Genomic DNA, 12765 nt, shown 5'->3' with positions numbered 1-12765 from the left:
GCCACGATTACTGCTCGGCAATTATGCTCGAACCACTTGTGGGATATCGGGCTTCAGATTTATTCTTACGTAACGGTATTATAGCGGATACATCTATGTGTATATCAAGCTAAACAGTGTGGCCTTTACCTTGTCGTAATAGGCACATTTTGCAACAAACGTACCTATATAGACTGATATGCTTTGCACAAATGTTTAATGCCATTCGAAATCCACATCGGCGCTATAACAGTTGGCAGATTGTGCTATTAGCGATAATAATGTATGCAAACAAAGATATTATAAATACATAAACATAACTAGTCTTTTTATTTATATTAATGACATAATTATAATAGGTAAAAGGTTTCCATTGAAATCAAAACGGACGTTACAGCATCTGTTCTGTTTTCCTTTATATAATCGTCGCAGATTTTCCCTCACTAAGGACAATAAGGCTGACCTTCTAGCTAGAAACATGTAACTAAAGTGTTTATTACAGTTCACTGAACCCGCTATTTTTAGTCTTAGCTACTATACAGTAAATGTCACAAACTTATCAACCGAAAGATAAAATCGTCTTCATAAAAATTGTTTATCATTAACATTGTTATTATTGTAATCAGTTGCAGAGCCACACGTGCACCTAAATTTTTTATAGTGCCACGTGCCAATTCTGAGACTGTGAAATCTGTGTGCACTCATAAGTGATCGAAAAGCAAAATCTGTGCCAAATCAGTACAATTTCCTTTTCGAAAGCCTTGAAAAGTCTGCAAATGTCTGCAGCGTCCCATTTTCTACTGCGCCACTGAATATTAGGGATTCGTGATGTTATATGTATTTTATAGTATGAAACAAAGTCGATCCGTTTGGTTGTAGGTACCTACGCCAAAGAGTTTTAAAGTATTTAACGGGTTTTAATTTAAATTTCAAGAGCAAGGTTTAAATTCTTTTAGTCGTGCGTATCCTGGGCGGGTTGCTAGACCGTAATGATGTAACAATGCAAATATAATCATTATACAGTATTATTACAAACGTATGTTTATAGCTATATTTTGTGAACTTGAAATCATTTGACCAACCGGTTCTCTACTTATTATGTTAAAATAAAATTATTATTTGAGTTCTGTCACTTGTGATTAATGCTAATGTAAATATTATTCAACTTATGTAATAACATCAAATCGTCTCATAGAGTAATACAGTTCCACTTTTGTACCTAATTATTTCCAGTTTCGATACGTTCTTTGCAGCGTTAAATTACCCCGCAGTTTTTCTCCGACGAGAACTTATTCGTATTTTAAAACGAAAATACCCTTCTTCGTAATCTTCTTAAAGTCGTCTTAAGCGCTAATCAATTTACCCCTTCAATAATATATAACCTCTTCTTATCCTAGAAAAATAAGCAAAGTAAATATTTTTATCTGCCAGATATTCTCTATTAACGAGGCCGTTGCCTTGCAAAGCCTGCTAAAGGTCAGGCTACACGGAATGCGTGTTTGTAACTATCATTTTATGACTCTATTCAGTCTGCTAATAACCGACATTTCCGATTTCCCAACCGTCTTTGTATGTAATGTATTACCTTTGTCTCGGTTTTACAATGAACGCCGTTAACCACATTCCGGCAATTTCATTGCGCGGCTGCACCGGCTGGTAACTTTATTTAACTTAATATAAATATAATCATAAAATTAAAATTTTCGAGTCACAAATTATTGTGACAAAACTCCTCCGAAACGGCTTGACCGATTCTTATGAAATTGTGTGTGTATAAGTATTCAGTAGGTCTGACAATAAAACGTGACATCCCTATTTCGCACGTATTTTTCACATCCCTAGGTGAAAAGAGATTTTCACGCGTACGAAGTCCCGGGCCCGGGCGCAGCTAATAAATTATATCTTTTTCAACAATATGAGTATAAATCGTCATGATCTCAATGTAATGAATGCAACATAGATACCTAAATACTTGTGCTATGGAGTGTAGATCTCGCGCCCTTTCTGAGTGTTTCACCAGAAGTAGTTCTATTCCCGGTACTGAAATTACGAAATCCGTGAATGACGTCTTAGTACTCGAAGCGATTCACCTTGCTGCATTGTTTTCTGTTTGGAAAACACAAACCTAAATGGGGAATTTTGAGCCGTTTACGAAATTAAATTATGTAATCGTCTGTAAAATAACAGTTAAACCCAGAAACAATAGTCGGTCTATTTTTTTCTCGAAGGGTATTTCTTTGTGGTGGTCATGAATGGCTTAGGTCGTTGTCAGTCGTCGATACGAACTTGAATAATAGCGTGACACGCTGCGCAAGTCACAAGCGATTAGCGGAATATGCAGAATTAAATAATTATGATTATTTTAGGCTTAAATTATTATAAATAAACCTTAAATACTCTGCCTTTATTTTTGACATTTGTGCAGGTGCCAAAAATTATACAAACAAAACTGTAATGACGTTTTAATGAATATTTTAAAGAAATGATAAAAGAATTTAATTGAAGTGGCAATTCTGAATTAACCACTTAAGGCCGGGTAGCAGAGAAAATGGCGAAAATGAGGTTTTCATTTTTCATTTTTGAGGTACTAAACAGTAAAATTAAAGGCTAAGGTTTTTTTTGGGCATAGTTGAGGATATTTTCTAGGGCTATTAACGGATGGAAACACGATTTGATGAAGTTGACTCGATAGAATAAATTCCCAAAGTTACCTCTATTCGTTTTCTATTTATGGTTTTATTTTTAAAATAAGCGATTTGAGATTCTGAATCTTTTACTAAACTAAAGTTCAGAAATAACTTGAGGGCTTTTAACGGATGAAATTTTTATATTGCGTCTTATTTAGTTACTATGTTAAAAAATGTGGAAAAAATCGCCCATGACGGCTTGGACAATCTCAATCAGTCGCGCGGTGGCGCTTACGGAGGACGGACGCGTGTCAGTTTTTTGGCCGTGACAGTTCGCGATTTGTCAATATTTTTGACAATGATGACTTTGATGAGTCACAGTATAATAATATCAGTGTTACTGGAGAAAGCTAAAATTTTTGACAATTAAGAATTATGAATTTTGTCTACCTATTGAAATTTAAATCGTTGGCATCCTTTAAACTAAGACTCTACTCATGATACATAGTACATTCCTCAAATATGAGACAAAACCAATGAGTTAAAATTACATTTTAATAGTACCTACATACAATCGTCTTACACTCTTTAGAAGAGCAAACTGACACAAATAAATAATAAAAAATTAGGTCAGTGGGTCAAATATAGGGGCAGCTGCACGTCACTGAAAGACGATTCTGTTCACTCGGCATCTGGGCTGGAGAACATGAATCCTTGCTTACAGATGCAGATGTAAATAGAGTTATAACTGGACAAATTTTACATGAAATGTTTAACAGAAATCAGTTAAAAGACACATACATGGAATACCAATAAGGTTGCAAAGGGAAAGCTACCTATTATAAACTAGCGGCCGCCCGCGACTTCGTTCGCGTGGACCTCGTTTTACCCCCGTTAGATATGACGTTTTACCTCGTTTTACCCATGTTGATAGATGACGTTTCACGGCTTCCTCCGAATGAATATTTACGAACGTCATACCGTAGTTTGTCCAGTGCTGTAGATTTTAACCAATGACGATAGATGGCGCTTTTTAGACACGTCTTTATTGAAATTTATTTGCCACATATCGTCACAATGTTAATCTGGGTTATAAACAATAATACTGTAAAGTTTCAACAAAATCCGTTCAATAGTTTTTTCGTGAAAGAGTAACAAACATCCAGACATCATGACATCCAGACATCCAAACTTTCGCCTTTATAATATTAGTAGGATATTTCACAATCCAAACTGATATTTACAATTTAGCATTTACTTACAGTAGATATTAGTTTGGATTGTGAAATATTTAAAATAAAAAAGGGTTTTAAATTAACTATCTATATCTAATATTATAAAGAGGTAAAGTTTGTGTGTTTGTATATTTGTTAAATTGTAAGGGGTAATCTCGGGATATACTGAACCGATTTTAAAAAATCTTTCACCAATAGAAAGCCACATTATATCTGAGTGTAATATGTTATATAAAAACCGAAAAATTCCACGCGGGCGAAGCGGCGGGCGGAAAGCTAGTTTATTTATAATTATGTAAGAGCATAATTATTAAAGTCGAAGTCAAACATTCTTTATTTGTGTGGACCTATATTAACGAGAGATGTAATCTCTCGTTAAAGCGGCGTCAAATATTTCAAGAAAAAAATTAAAAACTATTATAAAGCTAAATTTTGCTCTCATGGAGCCTTTACCTACTCTGACAAATGAAGACTTAGAGAAGAAACTAATAATAAAACTATTTAACTGTCCTGCAATGAAAAGCTTGAACGGGTACAACACCTCAAGTTATTTCAGTACTTGATTGCATTAAAAGACTCCGAATATAAAATCGCTTAGGTATCTAAAGTCAAACGATTCTGAAATGTCAAGTGGCATAAAGTTGGGACTAATGAATAGAATAGAATGTATTTATTGCTTTTTCTGTGTACAGTTTGCAGTTGTTAAGGCAAACCCATTAAGATAGTAGCGCCCTCCTGTCAATGACATACCTGGAACGATAGAGTATTGGACAACTAATGCTTTGTCCTAAATGACTGACGGATATCGTAGAGACCTGAAAGTTGGAAGGTGTGTTCTTTGTATGACGTAGGCATCTCATAAGAAAAGATTTTCCGAAATGGGGTCATGAAATGAAGAGGGTGAAAAAAGGGGGCAAAGTTTGTATGGGACAAAGTGATTCCTTGGTTCAATCTACTTAAAATTTAGCTTACCAATTCCTTAATATAATTCATGAAAGACGTGTGGAACGGGTAGAAAGTAATTTTGGCAGTCATTTTCTTCGAAGTTGATATCAATACTACTAAGTGCCTTTGGTTTAATTACTTTTTATTTTTACAAGTGTTTGAAAACTCCATGTCAGATTGTGTTCTATGTCAAGTGAAATCTCAAATTGAAATGTCTCAATCTCAATGAGCAGACTGTATTTATTTCTAGAATTCCCCTAATACCGTCAAATTACCCTTTCGAATTCAAGACAGTGCAGTTTCCCATCAGTCTGCTTCGTAATGACTATAAACAAAGCTCAAAGTCACACTCTAGGGACCTCTGCTTAAACTCCCATGAGTGCACAGAGGTACGCAGGTAACCGCGTGTGATGCTCATAGTAATTTTCGATACAGAACCCCGTACATACGTCATACATATTATAGAAAGAAAACACCCAGACCAATACAAACAAATGTGTTTCTGCAATTTTAGTATGATATTTTTATTTATTAATAAACAAAGAGACTGAACAAAATTGATGCGTGTACTGATTAATGTTATTAACCACATGTAAAGCTTCGTGAATTCAACAACTATAATTTATTATCCAAGCTCTAAATAATCGCTACTAAGGAATAACTTATCATAAAATGTTTTTCCAATCGGTCAAGCTCCCAAAGGCCTACCGATAGGTCGGGTGACGTAATCTTGAAATTCTTTAAGCCGGCGCAGAACTTCCAGAAGGTCGGGCGACGCCACGGCCACTTTGAACCTTATTTACTTCTGCAGTTATATTTTATATTTATTTGATTCTAGAATATTATTATATTCCCAAAAAGTCTGAAAGGTGTTTTAATTTGTATCACTTAGATATGATTTGTATTAGAAAGTGTTGCGAGTGTGACGCTTGAAGGGAAGGAAGTCAATGTAACCTGACCAACTGCGTATTTCTATACTGTGTAGCTGGAAATTGTGGCGGGAGCTCTTTGGCGCGCTGTCTTCGGCGAAGAATTGCGCGCGCAGATTTTGACAGCGCGAAATACCTACTTTAGCAGAAATACCAAGCCTTAATTAGTGAATCGAAACAAATATTTGGAAAGACAGCAAGTTATACATTTTGGCGATAATAATAACTAAACTAAAGTACCTAATTAAGGCAATAATCATTATCATTATTATCATCAATACGATCTAATTACTAGTTTTATATAAGTAAGTGTTTGCCTTAAAACCTAAGTTATCTCATCCCTCCGCTGATCACTTGCGACGGCGTGTTACATAACATAACGCAGACTCTGACTCCGTTCTGGGTTATGTAACGCCGTATTATGTAGCAGTGTACAAATGTCACAGTCTTTGCGATTTATAAAGGCAAATATTTCGGCGAATAATGACCATATACATTACTTATAATAACCCTTAAGACGATGTAACTTGTTTAAGATATAATACTGTCACACGTTTACATAACATTACTACTAGCTAATGATGGAAACACGTCATTGGGTATTTCTGTAAAATGATATACCTTATCGTACATACTCATTCGTACAGTTGCAATGGTAACAATATGAACAATTCTATTGATCAATTAATGTCTACATTTATAATAATTTTTATAATATCTTCCGCTAACTATGGAATTTATATTAGCATTCCAATAATTAAAAGTATCCTGCTTGGAAGTATTCTTTTACTAGGGCACAGTATTTTAATGTAGTAATGTAAAATAACGACACATAAAATTGTTTGTTATTATACATTTAACAATCCCAACGCGGCTCCCAGCCCGCATCGGAGCCAAGGCCGCTGCGGCGCCGTGGAAAGCGGTCGCCGCGAGAGCCGGCGCGAAACGGCGCCACGCCATCCATGCGTTTTGCAACAGAACAGAATGAAGAATGTTCACTAATTTTGTTTTTTAGCTTTCTGTATTCTCTGTTAAAAATAAAAAATACACGTGAAAGAATTATTTCGATACGTCAATTAGTTTCCAAGATATTGAATTTTAAAAGTGCGGGCGGCGGCCGGCCCGCCATTTTATGCGCGTGACGTCATATTACAACGACTGGCTCATATTTGTATGGGTGGAATCTTGCAAACTGAATTAAGACCCACTTCCAGGCAACCGATTAAGCTGAAATTTCGCAAACACATGTGATTTGGATGACCATGCAATATTATGATGACATGGAGCTGATCTGATGATGGAGCTGGAAGGTGGCCATAGGAACTCTATAATAAAACGACTTAAATGCATCGAGTTTGGGCTCGTTCGTTTTGTATTGATGAGTATTTTAATTCTATATAGTAATCGGGGTCTAATGATGGAGCTGGAAGGTAATTCGCAATAAAACGACACAATCGCATCAAGTTTGGGTTTGGTTCAATTTTAATTTCTGTGATGGGTCTGGGTGTTAATATGTATAATAAGTTTGTATTTACAAAAAAAAAATATTTAAGTATGTTTATATCCGTTTTCTAGTGAGCGGACGCTGTGAATGTACGTCACACGGGGTCACGTGACCGTCGGCGGGACTCAATATTTAAGCGAACTTTGAATGCCTATAAAATCATAACTACTGGGTATTTTTGAATGAAATAAAAACTAATGTATTTGTAAATGTAAAAGCTTAACTGTAACATAGGTTTCAAGTGATTTTGCATACCTAGTAACATTCTCAATTGCCCATCTGTCAAAACACAACTAAGTTGCCATCCATAGTGAATAATAAAATAATAGCAGATCGGACATGTGTACCAACTGTTAAGTATAAAAACGATAGCCCTCATTGACTGGTCCAATCCAGTCCGATCTCCTTCGTAATCAGCAAAAAAAAAAAAAAACACGAGAACGACGTATTTTGTTGGAGGGAGTAATTTTGTCGTTGATACTGAATGGCTAAGTCAATGAACGACAAGGCAAGTTGCCAGGCCAAGACCAAAATAACAGGAACGTTTGCAGGGTTAATAGCCGAAACCGTTGTAATTACAAACAAAAAGTTTCTTATCCGACGTAGATGACGAAAGAAATACGAGGACACACGGAAAGCGGGAGCTGACAGGTACGCGGGTCAACTGATATCTCTATAACAGCAACTTGTCTAAGTCACGTATCTCTTTAGGAGTATAAAAGTGAGAGGTCACTATCATTAATAACAATACTTAACCTTGTAAAGTTAAATTCGTCAAGTAGATAGTTTCGGAGATGTCAACTAACTCGTCGCGTCGCGCACATTATTATTCAATAAAGTTGATCTATTTTTTGTAAATAGGCTTTCAACCACTCCCTCGGGATAATATTAATATAGGCTAGTGTTGAGAAGAAGTAGCCCAAGAAATCTGTTATTGTTGTCAGATCTTCATATTTTTGCTTTGCTATGGATTTTAATTAAAAAAATAATAATAATGTATTGTGGTCTAGGTAATAAAATACTTTTATTTTTAAAATGTATAAAAGCAATTTAAACATGAAGTGGAAGGAAATGCTTATAGTAATAACTTAGCAAATTGTGTCTGCTCCATTTTTGCAAATGCAGCGACATATATTTTCTGTCAACAGCTGTGTCAAAAAACATGTTTGTTTGTCTGACAGGGCCATCGGTAGGCGGCACGGTGCGCCCGCGCCGCTCTCGCGGAAACCGCAGTGCGCCGATGCGTGTGCGATCCAACGCTCCGTGTGACGTCAACGCCAGGATGCCGATGTCGCCACAGGTAGACACTAAAGTTATTTAATTTTGTGTCTTTTTGAAGAGTCCCAGCAGACTACAAACTTTTTATCGGCTGATAAGTCTGGTCGGCTTCCAATTTCTATTAGGAATCGGCCGATACCAAATCTGTAATGTGTACTCTTTCATTAATATAAAATCCCGACAAAACCATCGGCCGACTAAAAGTTTGTCGTCTGCGGAGTTTTAGGCTTTTAAAAAGCTTTTACACGTCCAATTTAAACCCTACCCCTGCTTCAGGACAATAATGTGGGTCACGGCCATGACATGACATTATAATGACACTTTCCGCTGCTACAGATACCCAATCAAAGATTTTTTCCCAAGGATTCTGCCACAAATTACTGGTCTGTTAGAAATTAATTGGGTAGTTGATATCAATTACTGGTTTGTTAGTAGGAGGTAGAAGTAATTGAAAGTGGATACCAATAACAAATAATTCCAAGACAACTTCTATAATAAACTCATAACTAGCGCTGCGCTGTAAACTGAGTTAGTTTTCATTTGGATGTAAAATTCTCTTTAAAATCGATAATTGTGAGGCAATTAATTGAGTTCGCAATCTGATGATGATGATGACAATTGACTAGGGCGGCGTCTACTACCCTTTTTACATCAGGTAGTTTATTTTATTTAGTGTCCGTTTAGTTCGATTTCGACAGTCGTCTTTCTGATCATTCAATATGGACCAAAAGTGCCCGACAAAACGTGGCTTATAAACATGCGTAATCTCTTCCACTTCCTTGTTGATTGTTCCAACCACGTGTTTTGACGAATTTGGCAATTAATGAAGTTAACTTCTAATTTCTGTTCTGCTCGTATTTACGGGCAAAGGTCCTCAGTTAAAAATAAAATAATCACGTTTTGCTGTTACTTTCAACGTAAGCTGATTATTTCGTTCGTTCTCAGACTCGCTTAATATTGCTTCATTTTAGGCTGTGCTAACATTATTTTCGGTACATTTTCCTCGTCAAAAACTTTACAGTACGAAATTTTTCGAAATTCTACAAATCCAGTAGGAAGCCAAACATCATTCAATGATTGACTCGTGAGTAGGAACCGTCTCACGTGTTTGTTTTTGAAAACAACTTGCAAGTTGAGTAATGGTTGAAACGAAACGTGTGTTTTGTCGTTGCGTTATCGAAATAGAAACAAAGTTTGGGAAATATTGCCGTTGGCGCAGAAAAAAAGCACATGTTTTCCTCAGGGCTGTACGAAATTAGAAGACCCGTATTATGAAACGTACCTCAAAACTCGATTTAAATTGATTGAATCAATAGTAAGACCAATTGCAGCGTCTGCTTATACCAAGCACACTTGAATCTATTCTTCAGTGTACATTTGTTCATACTTGAGTGTCATTTTAATCTGTCGTAGCGTAGCTTAAACTTCACACCTGGTGGATGCATTTGGCTGCTGTCCATTAAGGTGCAAGTAGTGACACACCTACTTTATTTTTGGGACTGTTGATAAAATGTTGAAAAATGTCAAGTACGTCTATTATGTTTGACTCACTCAGTGATTCCGTTGTTTCTAGTGTAAAATATTTTACCTTTGAGTCGTAGCAATGTTTTGGGCAAACTAAAATGAAATATTGCATGCTTGCACGAACAGTCATATTTACTTATATTGACGTATTCCTACGGATCACAAGGAAAAATTAGAGGATATTAATTATTATCTTTATCAGAAAACACGAATAATCGTTTTATTACCTATCTATGAATATTAGGTAAAATGCAATTTTGCTCTCTTTGCTGGTATACTTGAGAAGGCCGAATGAATGAAAAATTTAATTGAATGACGTCAATCGAAAACGAAACTACGCTCATCCAACGTTATCATTTTGTAATTTGAATAAAAATAAATTTTATAAAATCCGATTTGTATGAAAATTAAAATAATTAAAATGAAGATATCAATTTTCTGACTTCACCATACCATTTATATGACCATGTTAACATGGGCTAGTGTCGGCTCATATACCCATTTACCTAACACCCTGTATAAATGAATAACCAAAATATAGATAATATGTGATTCAGGAAAACTACTAGAATAAAAATATTTTACGAGAAAAGGTTGCATCATAAATTAGTAACTTAGCTGAATACTACATACCTACTACTCGCTAGTAGTCTAGTTTACACTTAAATTACTACAGAATTGTTCAATTTCCAATGAAATGGTGCCCTAGTATGAATGAACTGGGTCAGGGGTTGCGCAAACGTAGCCTCTCTGTTACCGACACGGCACACCATCCTAGGAAATGTGGAAGTGCATTGTGGAAGCAACTGGACACAAAAGTCTGTATATGCGGAGCCTCTTAAAATTGCAACTGAAATGAGATGGGATGAACTTCGAGCTTGCAATTTTTTTTGCTCCTATAGCTTAGCTAAGGGTTAACTGGGATATTACTAATTTGTGCACTGAAAATTATAGTCTATATAAACAACGTTTAGGTGCAGTTTGAGTACGCGCGCCGACTGCTGTTGGTGGGCCGCTACCGCGACGCGGCGCCGCATCTGGCTCGCGTCGCGGCCTCCTGCGAGTCGCTCGCGGTCGCGCGGAACGTCCGCATGTTATTGTCCCAGGTTAGTATCTAAATAATATATATGTTACGGTCAAAGTGATAAATGTGAAAATTATGAATAATCGCCGGTTATTATGAATAATTACTACATGATTTGGTAAATGTGATTAATATGAGGTCATTTATGTGTGTATAAAACTAAATAGGCGGCTTAGGGGTGGCCCAAGGGCCACCCCCGCCGCACCTTAACCTATTTTTCACTTTAAATCAAAACATTATGTTATAGGCATCATGGAAAAGTAATATTATGCAAGAAACATTCCAAACTCATAATGCCAAATTATATTAATATATGATATCAAAACGTTCAAAAGTTTGGCTGTACACGAGCACGTACACAAGATGTTGTTCTCTTTTATGAAATTTGTTAGTACTAAGGTTGAATTATTAAATAATCACTGTTACATGTAGAGATGTGCCGCTGAGAAAGTTCTCGTTCCCGGCAATATTCCCAGTGAGAATATTCTCGAGAACCGAGAACGCTCCCGGGAATATTCTCAGTGTTCTCGACAGGATACATTTAGTTTAATTTTAATTTTGTCTTTTATATGTGATATTATTTGTGATGTTTCGATGTTTTATTAACTGGGCGTTAAGACTAGTCGTTATAAACAAGGCATGAAACTTGTGAGTGAGATATTGCTGTCTTGCTCACTCTTTTCGTGGCGAGCGCGTACCGCGGCTTTAGGACTCGGCTACGGTATTTGAACATCAGTGTGCCTCTGAGTTTAAGGCCCTTGCCACCCTTGCGGATTGCAAGCGGATTCAAAGCGGATTCAAAGTGGATTTAAAGTGGAGTGGCGACGCGACGGAGAAGCCACGTGAAAATATCGTAAAGCTTCCCAAAGGCTGCCCAGCCGAGCTGGATTCGATGATTGACCTTTTTTTCGAAGTTGGACCTACCTAACTGGACTGTAACTGTTTGTCCCAGGTATATTGTCAACAACCTCGAGTGTAGTCTCCAACTTTTAGAGGAGTGGGTGCAACACGGTCTTTAGACATCATTTTTAAATCTTGTCCATGTTCATTTTGAGACCCACTTGTTGAGAGACTCTATTGAGGCCATCGAGCATTGTGCCTAGATCTTCCACGATCTCAGCCATACTACGATATCGTCTGCTGTCTGGGTGATGTACTCGCCGTTGATATTTATGTTGAATCCGCTCCAGCCCAGAAGCTTGAAAACATCTTCCAGGGCGGTGGTGATGACGTCTCCCTGTCTCACCCCTCGCTGTAACTGGATAGGTTTCGGGTCGTGATCTTAAAACGGACTGTCACTGTGGCGTGTTTGTACAAGCCTTTCAACACTTTAATGTATCAATTAAGTTAATTTGGCACAGTTGAAGAGACTGAAGCACTGCCCATGTTTCAAACGAATCGAAGGCTTTCTCATAGTTCACAAACGCAAAGTGGCTGATTATACTCCTTGATCTTCCGTATAATCTGCCGTTGCGTATATTATTATGGTATATGGTACTAAAGCCTTTTCGGAAACCGGCTTGTTCAGGGGGCTGAAAGTCGTCGAGCCTGCTAGCGTGACAATTCGTAATGACTATCGAAAACAGCTTGTAGACATGGCTCAGAAGCGAAATGGGTCTATAATTCTTCAACAAGGTTTTGTCACCTTTTTTGAAGAGGA

The 12765-nt window shown here is 36.9% G+C and overlaps 2 protein-coding genes across 2 annotated transcripts in view; both read left to right on the top strand.

The window, feature by feature from the left end:
* Positions 1-12765, top strand: part of LOC135086941 (uncharacterized) — a 422922-nt gene that overhangs the window by 297778 nt on the left and 112379 nt on the right. The gene's annotated exons all lie outside the window — the stretch shown is intronic.
* LOC135087075 (uncharacterized) overlaps positions 1-12765 on the top strand; it is a 63544-nt gene that overhangs the window by 27453 nt on the left and 23326 nt on the right. The window contains exons 6-7 of the mRNA XM_063981919.1: positions 8401-8519; positions 10996-11127. Coding sequence (XP_063837989.1) covers positions 8401-8519; positions 10996-11127 — 251 coding nt within the window. The remainder of the gene's footprint in view (positions 1-8400; positions 8520-10995; positions 11128-12765) is intronic.

The sequence above is a fragment of the Ostrinia nubilalis genome, chromosome Z, assembly GCF_963855985.1.
Source record: "Ostrinia nubilalis chromosome Z, ilOstNubi1.1, whole genome shotgun sequence".
Taxonomy (NCBI): domain Eukaryota; kingdom Metazoa; phylum Arthropoda; class Insecta; order Lepidoptera; family Crambidae; genus Ostrinia; species Ostrinia nubilalis.
This window is presented reverse-complemented; position numbering and strand designations above follow the sequence as displayed.